Source organism: Nelusetta ayraudi, unplaced genomic scaffold, assembly GCF_046127955.1.
Source record: "Nelusetta ayraudi isolate G7.1 ecotype Tasmania unplaced genomic scaffold, CSIRO-AGI_Nayr_v1 ptg000124l, whole genome shotgun sequence".
Taxonomy (NCBI): Eukaryota; Metazoa; Chordata; class Actinopteri; order Tetraodontiformes; family Monacanthidae; genus Nelusetta; species Nelusetta ayraudi.
Window position 1 is genome coordinate 194,564 of NW_027466174.1, and position 11,139 is coordinate 205,702.

General features: G+C 43.6%; 2 protein-coding genes and 1 non-coding gene across 5 annotated transcripts; 1 reads left to right on the top strand and 2 right to left on the bottom strand.

Moving 5' to 3' along the window:
• Positions 1 to 288: 288 nt before the first annotated feature.
• LOC142904194 (matrix remodeling-associated protein 8-like) lies at positions 289 to 7,421 on the bottom strand. Of its 2 annotated transcripts, none has more exons than XM_076050152.1 (12): positions 6,813 to 7,421; positions 6,167 to 6,193; positions 5,581 to 5,889; positions 5,110 to 5,211; positions 4,873 to 5,006; positions 4,596 to 4,775; positions 3,556 to 3,697; positions 1,383 to 1,541; positions 1,241 to 1,274; positions 1,054 to 1,130; positions 906 to 977; positions 289 to 829 (listed from the first exon to the last, which is right to left on the bottom strand). In XM_076050152.1, the coding sequence occupies exons 1-12, from the start codon at positions 6,862 to 6,864 to the stop codon at positions 807 to 809; spliced, it is 1,311 nt and encodes a 436-aa protein (XP_075906267.1). In that variant the 5' UTR covers positions 6,865 to 7,421; the 3' UTR covers positions 289 to 806. The 2 variants fall into 2 exon arrangements, with proteins under 2 accessions (XP_075906267.1, XP_075906266.1); XM_076050151.1 differs by having other exon boundaries at positions 1,054 to 1,133.
• trnae-uuc (transfer RNA glutamic acid (anticodon UUC)) lies at positions 7,364 to 7,435 on the bottom strand. Its single transcript has one exon. It is a non-coding gene; the product is annotated as a tRNA-Glu (tRNA).
• Positions 7,436 to 7,751: 316 nt separating this feature from the next.
• On the top strand, positions 7,752 to 11,067 carry psma5 (proteasome 20S subunit alpha 5). 2 transcript variants are annotated; one of them, XM_076050154.1, is made up of 10 exons: positions 7,752 to 7,864; positions 8,174 to 8,223; positions 8,707 to 8,773; positions 8,893 to 9,019; positions 9,516 to 9,583; positions 9,666 to 9,773; positions 9,911 to 9,969; positions 10,234 to 10,336; positions 10,553 to 10,639; positions 10,743 to 11,067. In XM_076050154.1, the coding sequence occupies exons 2-10, from the start codon at positions 8,195 to 8,197 to the stop codon at positions 10,818 to 10,820; spliced, it is 726 nt and encodes a 241-aa protein (XP_075906269.1). In that variant the 5' UTR covers positions 7,752 to 7,864; positions 8,174 to 8,194; the 3' UTR covers positions 10,821 to 11,067. The 2 variants fall into 2 exon arrangements, with proteins under 2 accessions (XP_075906269.1, XP_075906268.1); XM_076050153.1 differs by having other exon boundaries at positions 7,803 to 7,886.
• The last annotated feature ends 72 nt before the right edge of the window (positions 11,068 to 11,139 follow it).

Genomic DNA, 11,139 nt, shown 5'->3' on the forward strand with positions numbered 1-11,139 from the left:
TGTTTTTTTTTTCCTTCTGTGATAATTACAACAGAATAGTTTTATATTTCAAGTAAAATTATTTTATGTTATAAGTGATAATTAAAATCAATAAGGGGCAAAAAAAAAAAAAAAGCAGAAATTTGATTCAATTTGCTTTAAATTAATAGAACCAAAAATTCAATTTACCTTCTTCAGTGTCGTCTTCGGTGGATTATTGTGGATATGATGTGATTGTCATAATATTTCTGAATGGTAATAATGTTTCCCAAAAAGTCAGTATTTGAAATGACGCAAATGTTGCTCTGATACATATCAGCATCAAACTTTATTACAAGTTTAAACATTTTAACAGAAAAGAAACATACCACAGAAAAAATACAGCCTGTACCTCAAAAGTCAAACCCTTTGACACGAGGCGCATCATTGGTCAGATAGCGTACTTAGCGTAGCATAGCAGGGCACACTGCTAATAGCACTTTGGTTGTGCTGCAGTCACTTAAGCCAAGAATTGATATGACAGCAAAACAAAATAGCAGAGTTTGGGAATAATGATCAAAAGCTTTCTCCGTTTGCCCTCATTTAACCTCGCCCAAAGCTCTCCTCTAGGTGGCGCTGCCTTGTCGCACACTGTCCAGTCTTTTCACTTCAATCAAGTACCGTTACAGAGAACAATAGTATTTCTTTACCGCTGGCGACAGACTGAAACCCAAATCCTTCATACTATTAAAAAAAAAAACATATGTCTGTTCATATTGGATACGATTACCGTCAAAGTTTGGACAGCAGCCGCTGGACCAGCCACCGACTGCATCTCTTCGTCATTCTCACTTAGCGAATTTCTGCATTTCTGTGAAAGGAAAAAGTTGAGTTAGTTTCGTCTTGTTTTGAGTAAGGAACCAACATGGCGACGCTCGTCTGCGAACCTTTATCCAGATCAATGACTTTGGGCTGCGGGCTCATGTGGGCCTTTTCTCTCAGCAGGTTGCTCTTGTAGTCTGAAACACAAACAACATAAGATTTGAGAAACTCAGTTTTTCCCAAGTTAATCATTTACTCTTTGTTACAGCTCACCTAAGTTTCTCTCCTCCCAGCTGCACACGTTCACTTCGGCAACAGCCATTTCCAGCTCCTCGGAGCGGCAGCGACCTCTACTGGAGGCGTCACAGAACAGAGATGCTTTAGCGTCTCTCAAGGGGGTGTCGGTGACAGTGTGTGTGTGTGTGTGTGTGTGTGTGTGTGTGTGTTGTCTCTCACTCACCGAACAGATTCCTGCGGTTCCTGCGGGTAAAACTCTGAAAACACAAGGACATTGGATAAAGTTAAAAGAAAGAGAGAGAGAGAGAAGAAGAAGAAGAAGACAGAGAATATCTCATGACTTTCCCGCTCAGGTTTTCACGAACCTTTCCTCTTATGCCTGCGCGTGGTGAGGACAATGACAAGCACGATGACGACCAGGAGCAGGAAGGTGGTGAGGATGTAGCCCAGGGGCAGCAGAACCTGGTGTCTCTGGTCGGGCAGGATGACAGTGATGACTTTGGGAGATTCAGCCCTGGTGGCGTCTGGGTGGATGAGAGAACACAAGAGCAGAAGCAGAGAGGTGAGCCTTAAAACGCATCAGTCAGGAGCCCTGACTGTGACTGTAATGCAACAGGCGGCATGAATCCTGACGAGAAGAAGAATTTAATGGGCCACACAGTTTGCCCGTGCCTGAGTTAACTGCTTCCTTTCTATCTTTTTTTATTCAAACAGTGGCACCTGTCCTCCTGAGCTCCTCTGTAAAAGTGACGCCACGTCACCTCCGTCACCTCGCAAACGGCAAAAATAAATCCACGCAATGACATTTCCTGCCAGCAAAAGCAATCATGCTGAAGGTATTCCTGAGGTCGTGAGCCGCTCTTATCCAGTCAGCATTAAATGATACTCTTGAGTGGTTCTGCAGAGCGGAAACACAGGGGCGGCCTGCTTTCATTTAGCCCTGTTTCTTTATGTAAAAAAAAAAAAAAAAAAGAAAGAAAAAAGGAAAGGAAAGAAGCAGCTGCTGATCTCAGACTCGACACATTTGGGCCAAAATTGGATCCAGGCAGACAGTCAAGCTGTGATTTACTTTTCCTGGCAGCAAGACTGAGGCGTTGGGGGAGAGGAAGAGGAAGAGTAAGAGGAGGGTGGGACACGGCGAGAGGACGGGGAAACTGAGATGTGTGCAGAATGATGCTGGCTTTACGACCCCGAGCAAAAACAACCTGCGTGCACATGCACACACAGCTGCACGGTGGACGAGATAAACAAAAGCTCAGTTCCTTTTTATTTAGTTTCAAAGTCCTCATGACTCATGCCCACATTGGAATGTAGGTTCTGGACCTTTGTTTTGATCGCCGATCATCGCACAGAAACAGCAGGGTGTTATCCGCATTTCATTCTTTTTTAACCATACGCTCTTTCTCCATCTTTTCTTCTTGTTTTTTTTTACTACCTTCATCGACCTCCACCTGAACCTCATTGGCTGGAGCCATCTGCCTGCCAGCTGGCAGCTGGTCTCGGGTCTTGAGTCAAGCCATGAAAAAAAAAAAAAAAGGAGCCACGATGGAAAATAAACAAGAACCTGAATACATGTGATCCTCAAATTTGGGGGGGGGGGGGGACAGAGGGCAGGAAGGAAGGAGGACAAGAGGGGAGGAGGATGAAGGAGGGCAAAGAATGTCAGAGGAGGGCCAAAGTCAACAGGGCAGCAGACAGTCGGGGCCGGACGGTAAGAGGACGGGTCGGCCCGAGGAGAAAGAAACTGTGTCTGCGCCACTGAAAGAGAGGAGCGTCGATGAAGGACGACCGTCATTGTGCAACACTGTCATGACGGCGCTGAGGAGGGGAGGAATAATGGTGTGGGCTGAGCTGGAATGTATCTGCTCTAAATCCTGTATCTGAGGAATTCCATGAGAGTCAGATCAGACACACATTAAGACGGCCTCGGCCGCAGCATTTCTCCCCTCCGAAACCCCCCGATGATTTCTTTTTGACCGCCCGTCCGCCGCGATCGCATTTGAAAATCTCACTTCTCAAGAATGTGAACTTGGCAGCTGGCACGGCGGCATGCCAACAGTTCCCCTTCGTCTTCTTCTTCACTTCGGCTTTACCCCTCTTCCACAAAGCGCAAAGAATTCCTTCAGGCAGGTCGAAGCACTCCGAGACAAAGCAGAGAGGAGCAAGCGCGCACAGACCGGGAGCCCACAAAACACAACACACAAGGCCACGGACAGATCCCGAGTGTTGTGTGTTGTTCTGTAACTATAAAATAAAAGAGAGCAAGCGGGTTTAGAGTGAGGTGAGAGCTGACGAGTGGGAGGTTTGGAGGAGCTTGTGTATGTGTGTGCGTGTGTGTGTGTGTGTGTGTGTGTGTGGTTTCAGGGGTCTGGCGTACAACAAGCTGAGGCTGCAAGAAGAGAGTCTCTCCTGAAACAAACAAGAACAAGAGGACCCCCGGCTCTCCGCCCCCCCTTCCGTTGCTGCTGCTGCTTTGCTCTTTGGAGAGTTGAGTGCATGTGAAGGAAAAACCAGCTCTGTGTGTATGTGTGCGCACACCTCGGTCTTCGCTGGGCAGAGCCTTTGCTGGTTGTGTGCTCTGGATCACCGGCAGCTCCACTGTGAGCTGGAACTCTCTCCTCTCGTGGAGGCCGCAGTAGTGGTGGTGGAGGTGGCACGAGTACTTCCCCTGGTCCATGAGCTGTCACACACACACACACACACACACACACACACACACACACACACACACACACACACAGATAAAATGGCTTAGATGCAGTGAAAGGAACTCCCCACTAATCCCAGCAGTCTATTCTGATAATTAAAAATTTCCCCCCTGAAAATTTGCCTCTGGAGGAGGGCATGAGTTTTCATTGTTCTGATTCTCCTGCCATTATCTCAGAATGCTTTTATTAGCTTCACAGCAGCTGAATTACTCAGATTTCAATTCCTTCTTAAGTCTTTAGAATTTAAGTGGATTCCAGAATCAATCAGCTTCCTGTGAGGACAAAGAGGTGCCTGGCTAAAGTAGTCCTGTGCGCAATTATACTAATTCAAGCACAAATGATCATTTAAAAGCCCTTGAACTTGAACTGCAGTGAAATAATCCAACACATTCTTGCCAGAAAAATACATTTTGTGTCGCTAGCTGTGCCTTATTCTGACAGTCAGCTGAGTGAGTGTTGGCCGCAGCTGACGAGAAATGTGGCCCATTTCCACTGTATGGCCTCTTGGGCCTCTTGAGCTTGCATTCAAGCTGAACATTTTGGTTCATGATGCCTCTCAAGCATTGGGACAAGTAAGAATGCTTGTTTATAAACAACCAGCTAATAGGAACTTGGAGCATGGAGCCGGTTGTTTATTATGGCACTTGTAATTGTTGAAGCTCAGATTCCTGTGGCCGCCAACCATTTGCTTGAAAGGGGATTGAATTTAAATGAATTTAACATGCTTCTTGGGAAAAGACATTGCAACACAGACACACTGTTATAATCACTATCCAGAGTGCACATAGACAAACATCTAGAGGAAGCAAACCCTCACAAGGACGTGCAACTCTTGCCAGTGGTTTATTTTCACTCCGGGGTTTCACCCACCTGTAGGTCTGATATGGTGAGGGAGAAGTCTCCCTCTGTGAAGGCCTGGTTGCTGATGTTCATCTTCCTCTGCAGGAAGAGCGGCGCGTAGCTGCGTTGCTCCCCAGAAGCGTACAGGTCCACCAGGCGGTCGGCTCGGTCGTGCTGGATCCCGGGCGACTGACGGTCCCAGTGGACCACCTGGAGGCCATCCACACAGGAAAGCTGGTTTTTAATTACGGATCACAACAGCCGGGCCGCTGGCAGGAAACCGATGATTATGATGCCCCGCCCACACCTGCTGGTCCTCCTCCTCGTCCGTCCAGTCGGTCCACACGTTGCGTCGATTGATGCACGGCAGCACCACGGTGCTCCCGACCAGCACCACGTACACCGCCTTCTGCCCGTCCCAGTAGCGCTGCTCCTTACGACCTACAGCCCCGACCACCAAAGCCTCTTTCAGACTGGACACACTTGACCACACCGAGCCGTTTTAAACTGTGCGCATAGAGGTTTGGCGCCGTGTCATACGTACGTGACTTGGTGACATTGAGCTGCACCCTCACCATCTCGTACAGGTGGCAGTAGAGGTGGTGGAGGTTGCAGGAGTACAGGCCTCGGTCGTTCATCGTCACGTCTGTCATTACACACGGAACCATTGAGAAGGTGAGTGACAAATTTCATCTTATCCCACTGTGAAGAAGCTCATGTCACAGTTAAGGTAGCTGAATGTCAACTGTATAGCTCTGCAAGACCTCCCATTGCTTATCTAAATGCATTGCAATTGAGTTAAATCGTGAAAAATAGTTAATTTAAAAGTTTGCAACAATTCTAATGAAAAACTACACTTATTGCGAACAAATAAAGAGTAAACAAAAATGTCATTTTGAAATTATTATCATTATTCCATTTTGGAAGTACCAATGTGCACTGCAAGCTTTACCAACAACCTAAAAGTCAAGCAAAGGAAAAAAAAAAAAAAAAAGCATTAAATGCCCACTGTTACCTTTAATGACCAGGGAGAAGTTTCCATCCCTGAAGGCGGTTGGGCTGAGGGTGACCCTGCCCATGTTATAGGAGTTGTAGACCCTCTGGTCTCCAGCAGAGAACATGTCCAGCACCCTCTCCATGGCATAGTCTGGATAGGCCCGGTACATGTCCCAGTGGACCACCCTCTGCCTGTCCTTGACCCCGTCCCTGGTCCACACCATGCGACCGCTCATGCACTGTAGCACCACCCTCGACCCAGCGAGGGCGCTCACATTGTACCCTGCCACCACCACACTGGTGCTGCTGCTATCTGACTGGCCTGAGACTGGGGCAAATAAAGAGAGTGGGTATTCAAAATAGGCATTATAGCTCAGTACAATGGGTCAAGTCATAATGAAAGCCTAATGCACACCTGTAGCCTTTGCAGACATGATAAACTGAACCACTGAAGCAAACTACTCTCATAACAATTAGTTTTATTAGTTCACAATGTCCATAACTGATGACACGACATCTGCAATTGAACAAACCATTGAACATGACTACAGGAGACTGAATCGTAACAGCTGAGAGAAACAATGAGCAGACAAAAACAGGCATACCTGCAGCTAGCAGGACAGTCATGGGTACTAGAACAGAAACAATACAGAAAATGAGCAGGATAATCACATGATTGAACCAAGGAGGACAGCTAGTGTTGAATGGTAACCACTGTTGGAGAGGAAAACATCAACCACATTTTTAAGTTATTCCAAAAAAATGAAATAGAGGTGAGGAAATTATTATCTGACTGTTCTTCTACTTTTTAAGCACAATTTCGATGTAATTGTTGAGCAGTTACTCATTGGCTGTTAGGTTCTCAAACAGTCAGTAAAATTAATTTAGAGAATTAAGAGTGTGTTGTGTCTGCAAAGCATGGCGTGGGCTGAGAGGAAAGAAGAACTGAGTCTGGTTTTAATGTGAGGCTAATATAGCATAGATGAATATACATAAAACCTATTTCTGGGTCATTACAATCAATTTTAGATTCTACAACATCTTTCATGTTTTTCACTGTAAATAATAGTTTAGGTGTTAGAAAAATAAATATGGAGATTGATCAAATATAAGGCAAAAACAGTACATCTTTAATGTTTTTCATACGTTTATCAGCATATTTGGGCCTAATTAAGCACTAGTAGGCTATTTCTTTGTGATGTTAGGTTAGATACACAACACGCAGCACAAAACAAAGTCAAGGCAACTTACTGTAGATCAAGTGCAGAGGCTGTGGAATGATGGCACGACTCCGAGACAGCATAGTGACAGTGTTAACAGGAGATTACAGGGATGTGCACAGTGAAGACCCTGAGACTACGAGGATAAGTGCGATGTATCCATTCACAAAAAACAAGGACAGCACCAGCGGCAGCAGCTCGACTTTGTTGTGTCAGCCTCCGGAGTCTGGAGTCAAAAGCATCGCCACGTTCGGTCCTCGGTACAGGACCAAAACTCAACTGGTCCCACCCGGGAAATGAAACCCGACACCACTGGCCTACATGTTGGATACATCCACCCTTTTCATCTCTAACAGTCCTGGGAGAGAGTTTTGTGAGTGGACCTTCAAGGTTTCTAGTGCAAGTTTAGAGCCAGGCGGCTGCACTTAGTTTACGATATCAAAAATGTCCCCCAACATTTTTAGTAAATATTTGAGAATATCGGTTGTATGATAACGAACGAAAAACTTAAGTTACTATGCCGACTTTTGTTTGTTTGGTGCCAATTTCATAATAATTTAGCTCCTGGAGTTAAAAAGGCAGTTCCCATACCGGGAGTCGAACCCGGGCCGCCTGGGTGAAAACCAGGAATCCTAACCGCTAGACCATATGGGACTTGTTTTGCCATATAATGGCTGGAAAACTTAACGCCACTACCTTAACCCGTTCCTATTGTCATTTTATGAGATTTTCCTAATGGTTTTAGAGTCTTACACCGCAACGCAAATGACGAATCTTTGAAAATGAATTCGCACTTTTAAACTGCTTCGTGGGAAAACAAAAACAAAAAATTATTCAGTATATCGTAGATCATTCCGCATATTTTTACGCTTTTTTTGTACGGAAATATTTTTGTTGCACACAGGTTCACGTTTAGGGGTGAGGCTGACGTAGATAACTCATGTATTTGTTTCTTGAACGTCATTAATTACGCAATGATCGACTTTGCACGTCCGGAACCAAAAATATCCAGCTTGTTTACAGTCGGTGCTTTTAGATGTCACACCGCTTCGGCTTCCCTGAAACCAGCGAACTCATTCAAGGGTCCGTGGCTTATGCTAGTCAAGTATTTAAAGCCATTTTGCTATTAACGATCGCTAGTTTTGTATATTGTATAGTTTAAGTAACATTCTCTGTTGTTTGAAAACGTTTGTTGCACGCTGTGAGCGTTTTATCCTGATTTAATTGTCATAATTGCCCGCGTCTGTTAGCTAGCATGCTTGTTGTGTGCTAACTAGCGGGCTAAAAAAACGGTGCTTAGGATAACTTTACTGAAGAACCATCTTTACCTTTTTAGAAAAAAAAAACTTTTAGATCATGGCTCTGCCCTAAACACACTTTCTGTTTTTGCAGGTCCAACGTTATACTTCGAAAATGTTTTTAACACGATCGGAATATGACAGGTAGGTGAAACACAAACTGCTTTGTCATTTTATCGTGAGCTTCACAGTGGGCAGCGGAAAAGTTTGAAGAAGTCCAGATTTATTTATACCTTTTGAGATTCTTACTTTATTTAATAAAGTAAACGTTAAAGGTTTTTTTTTGCCCCTCGCCAGTCGTGTCGTGAACTTGTAGATTAGATAGAATACGCGAGTTCCTTTAAGTCACTGTGCTTTCACTTTCGTTATCCTGTTTTAGATAGAAAACCTGAGTTGGCTTTCATACTTCACTGAATATAATTTAAATATGTAGTAATGTCATGATGTGTTATGTTCTACTAGACATTTGATTGTATTCGGTAATGATGTATATTTTGCAATGTTACGGCTCTCGGCACCAGTTTATTAATTTTACATAGTCCAAGGTCATTGAAAAATTATTTTTGCAGCATGAACAGCTTAAATATCTTGTATATGTTATTGATCATTTCAATTTCTCTCTTTCAGAGGTGTGAACACATTCTCTCCTGAAGGACGATTGTTCCAGGTTGAATATGCCATAGAGGCAATAAAAGTGAGTTGAAAGTGCAGACTCATTGCAGTTGGCCAGGTGTTTCATCCTGGATTAAATTTAGTTTGGTACCTGAACACAAATCTCATAATTTCTCTTTGGTGTGGATCTGTTTTTATTAGTTGGGCTCCACAGCCATTGGTATCCAGACATCTGAGGGAGTGTGTCTGGCAGTTGAGAAGAGGATTACCTCTCCTTTGATGGAGCCTAATAGTATCGAAAAGATTGTGGAGATCGACACTCACATCGGTAAGAAGACAGAGTGAATTTTAACTATTAATACACAGCAAATTTAAATCCCTACAGTTACTGATGAAATAACTGCTTCATAGGCTTAAAATGACAATGAGTAAGTCTGGCAATCTTGGCTTTCTGGTTCCTAATGGGTTTATTGACTAACCCCAAAATGTAAAGGTGCAAGAGAAAAACAACTGCCAATATGATATTTATTATTTTTTAGTACCACTCTATGTGGGCACAAATACATTAAAGTCACACAGATTCCTCTGTGTAATGTGATGTTGACCAATGAGTTGTTGTTTTTTGATATTTAACTCTTGATTATAACTCCTTTTCATGTAATTGTAAAACTTTTGCTTGCATCATAGTTTGAACAGTGGTTGTGTTTATATACATTTATCTTGCATAATAATGCTTGCTTATATAACATGAATTTTAGACCTTTTTATACAGTTGTGTAAGTGGAGGTTTGTGCAAGGTTTTCATATTCCTCTCTGCCTCAAAGGTTGCGCCATGAGTGGTTTGATAGCTGATGCCAAAACCCTAATTGACAAAGCAAGGGTGGAAACACAGGTACAAATACTGTGTGCTACAATAACATGATACTCGGTCTGGATTTTGCACAAGAGTAACCTGCTGATGTGTCCTTCCTCAGAATCACTGGTTCACCTACAATGAGACCATGACAGTGGAAAGTGTGACACAGGCTGTGTCCAATCTGGCACTGCAGTTTGGGGAGGAGGACGCAGATCCTGGTGCCATGGTCAGTCACTTCTCTCCAAGACAAATACATCAAACCCAAAAACCACTACGTCTGTAGTTCAACGGGTCTCTATTCCAGTTGATGCATAAGCTCAACTTGTATTCTTTTTCTGCTTTGTCATGCTGCTGACCATACAGAGTCGACCATTTGGAGTTGCACTTCTGTTTGGTGGAGTCGATGAGAAAGGCCCCCAATTGTAAGTAAAAGTTTGATGATTTAAACAGAAGCAAGCATAAAGGTTCTACTGTTTTTTTCAGCTCACCCCACCCGCCCACCCCCAGATTCTTCTGGGTCAGCCTCACAGTATAGCCCTCTGCTGGCTGCCTCTTGTAAAATTGCTCAATTTCTATCTCTACTAAAATGGATCTAAAAGGCAGATTTTCAGATATGCAACTTGTTGAATAATATGGAGCATTTCAATTTAGGCCCAACTTCACAACCTCCTTTTTTATGACTGTAGGTACCACATGGACCCATCAGGAACTTTTGTTCAGTGTGATGCTCGGGCCATTGGCTCAGCTTCAGAGGGAGCACAGAGCTCCTTGCAGGAGGTCTACCACAAGGTACGAACAGCATCTTCATCTCAGTGTTGGCTCATGCATGAATTCAAGGAAATTAGTTGCTGTCCTGCATGTATATTTCAAATATTAATAAATATTAATGTAAATATTCAAATATTTTAACGTTTTTCTAGAGATTTCTCAATCCATAATAGACCATCATAATAGATGGCAGAGTTTGAAATCTTTCTTTGCCCTTTCTCTTTTTTAACTGAACAGTCCATGACGTTGAAAGACGCCATCAAGTCGTCTCTAACCATCCTGAAGCAGGTGATGGAGGAGAAACTGAACGCCACCAACATTGAGGTTCGGTTCTTTTACCTTATTCCCTTGTTTATTCGTGATTAGAGTACAGTGAGTGTTGCAGGGCCTCATGTGATTCAGTTCTTAATCTTTGTTTTCTCTGCAGCTGGCAACAGTAGAGCCGGGGAAAACCTTCCACATGTTTTCTAAAGAGGAGCTGGAGGATGTAATCAAGGATATCTAAAGCAGAAAAGACTTGAGTTGTGGGCAGTCATCAGCACATTCTCTCTGCTGCATTCAGGTTTTTTTCTTGGATTGCACACGAGATTTCTCTCTGTAATGTGCAAATTTTTACTTCTCTCAGTGTCTGTACTACTCTCTGTACAGTAGCGTGGCTGACACTTAGATCTGGGAGGGAAACGTAGGGATGTGTATGGGGGGGCTATTTTTTGTTACGAATCAGTACTCCAATTAAAAAGAATTCAAACAGATGTCTGGCTCCTGATTTATTTCTTTGTTTTATTTTTATAAATATTGCACCCCAGGTTTTTTGTTTTTCGTAA

Bases quoted from the DNA above. Each gene is read 5' to 3' on its own strand.
- LOC142904194 (XM_076050151.1), bottom strand. From the start codon at position 6,864: ATGCTGTCTCGGAGTCGTGCCATCATTCCACAGCCTCTGCACTTGATC. The intron at 6,194-6,812 runs GTAAGTTGCCTT...TTTCTGTTCTAG, and splicing joins GCCTCTGCACTTGATCTACA to TACCCATGACTGTCCTGCTA. The intron at 1,134-1,240 runs GTGAGTGAGAGA...TGACGCCTCCAG, and splicing joins GAACCGCAGGAATCTGTTCG to TAGAGGTCGCTGCCGCTCCG.
- psma5 (XM_076050153.1), top strand. From the start codon at position 7,818: ATGTCACACCGCTTCGGCTTCCCTGAAACCAGCGAACTCATTCAAGGG. The intron at 8,774-8,892 runs GTGAGTTGAAAG...TGTTTTTATTAG, and splicing joins ATGCCATAGAGGCAATAAAA to TTGGGCTCCACAGCCATTGG. The intron at 9,584-9,665 runs GTACAAATACTG...GTCCTTCCTCAG, and splicing joins AAGCAAGGGTGGAAACACAG to AATCACTGGTTCACCTACAA.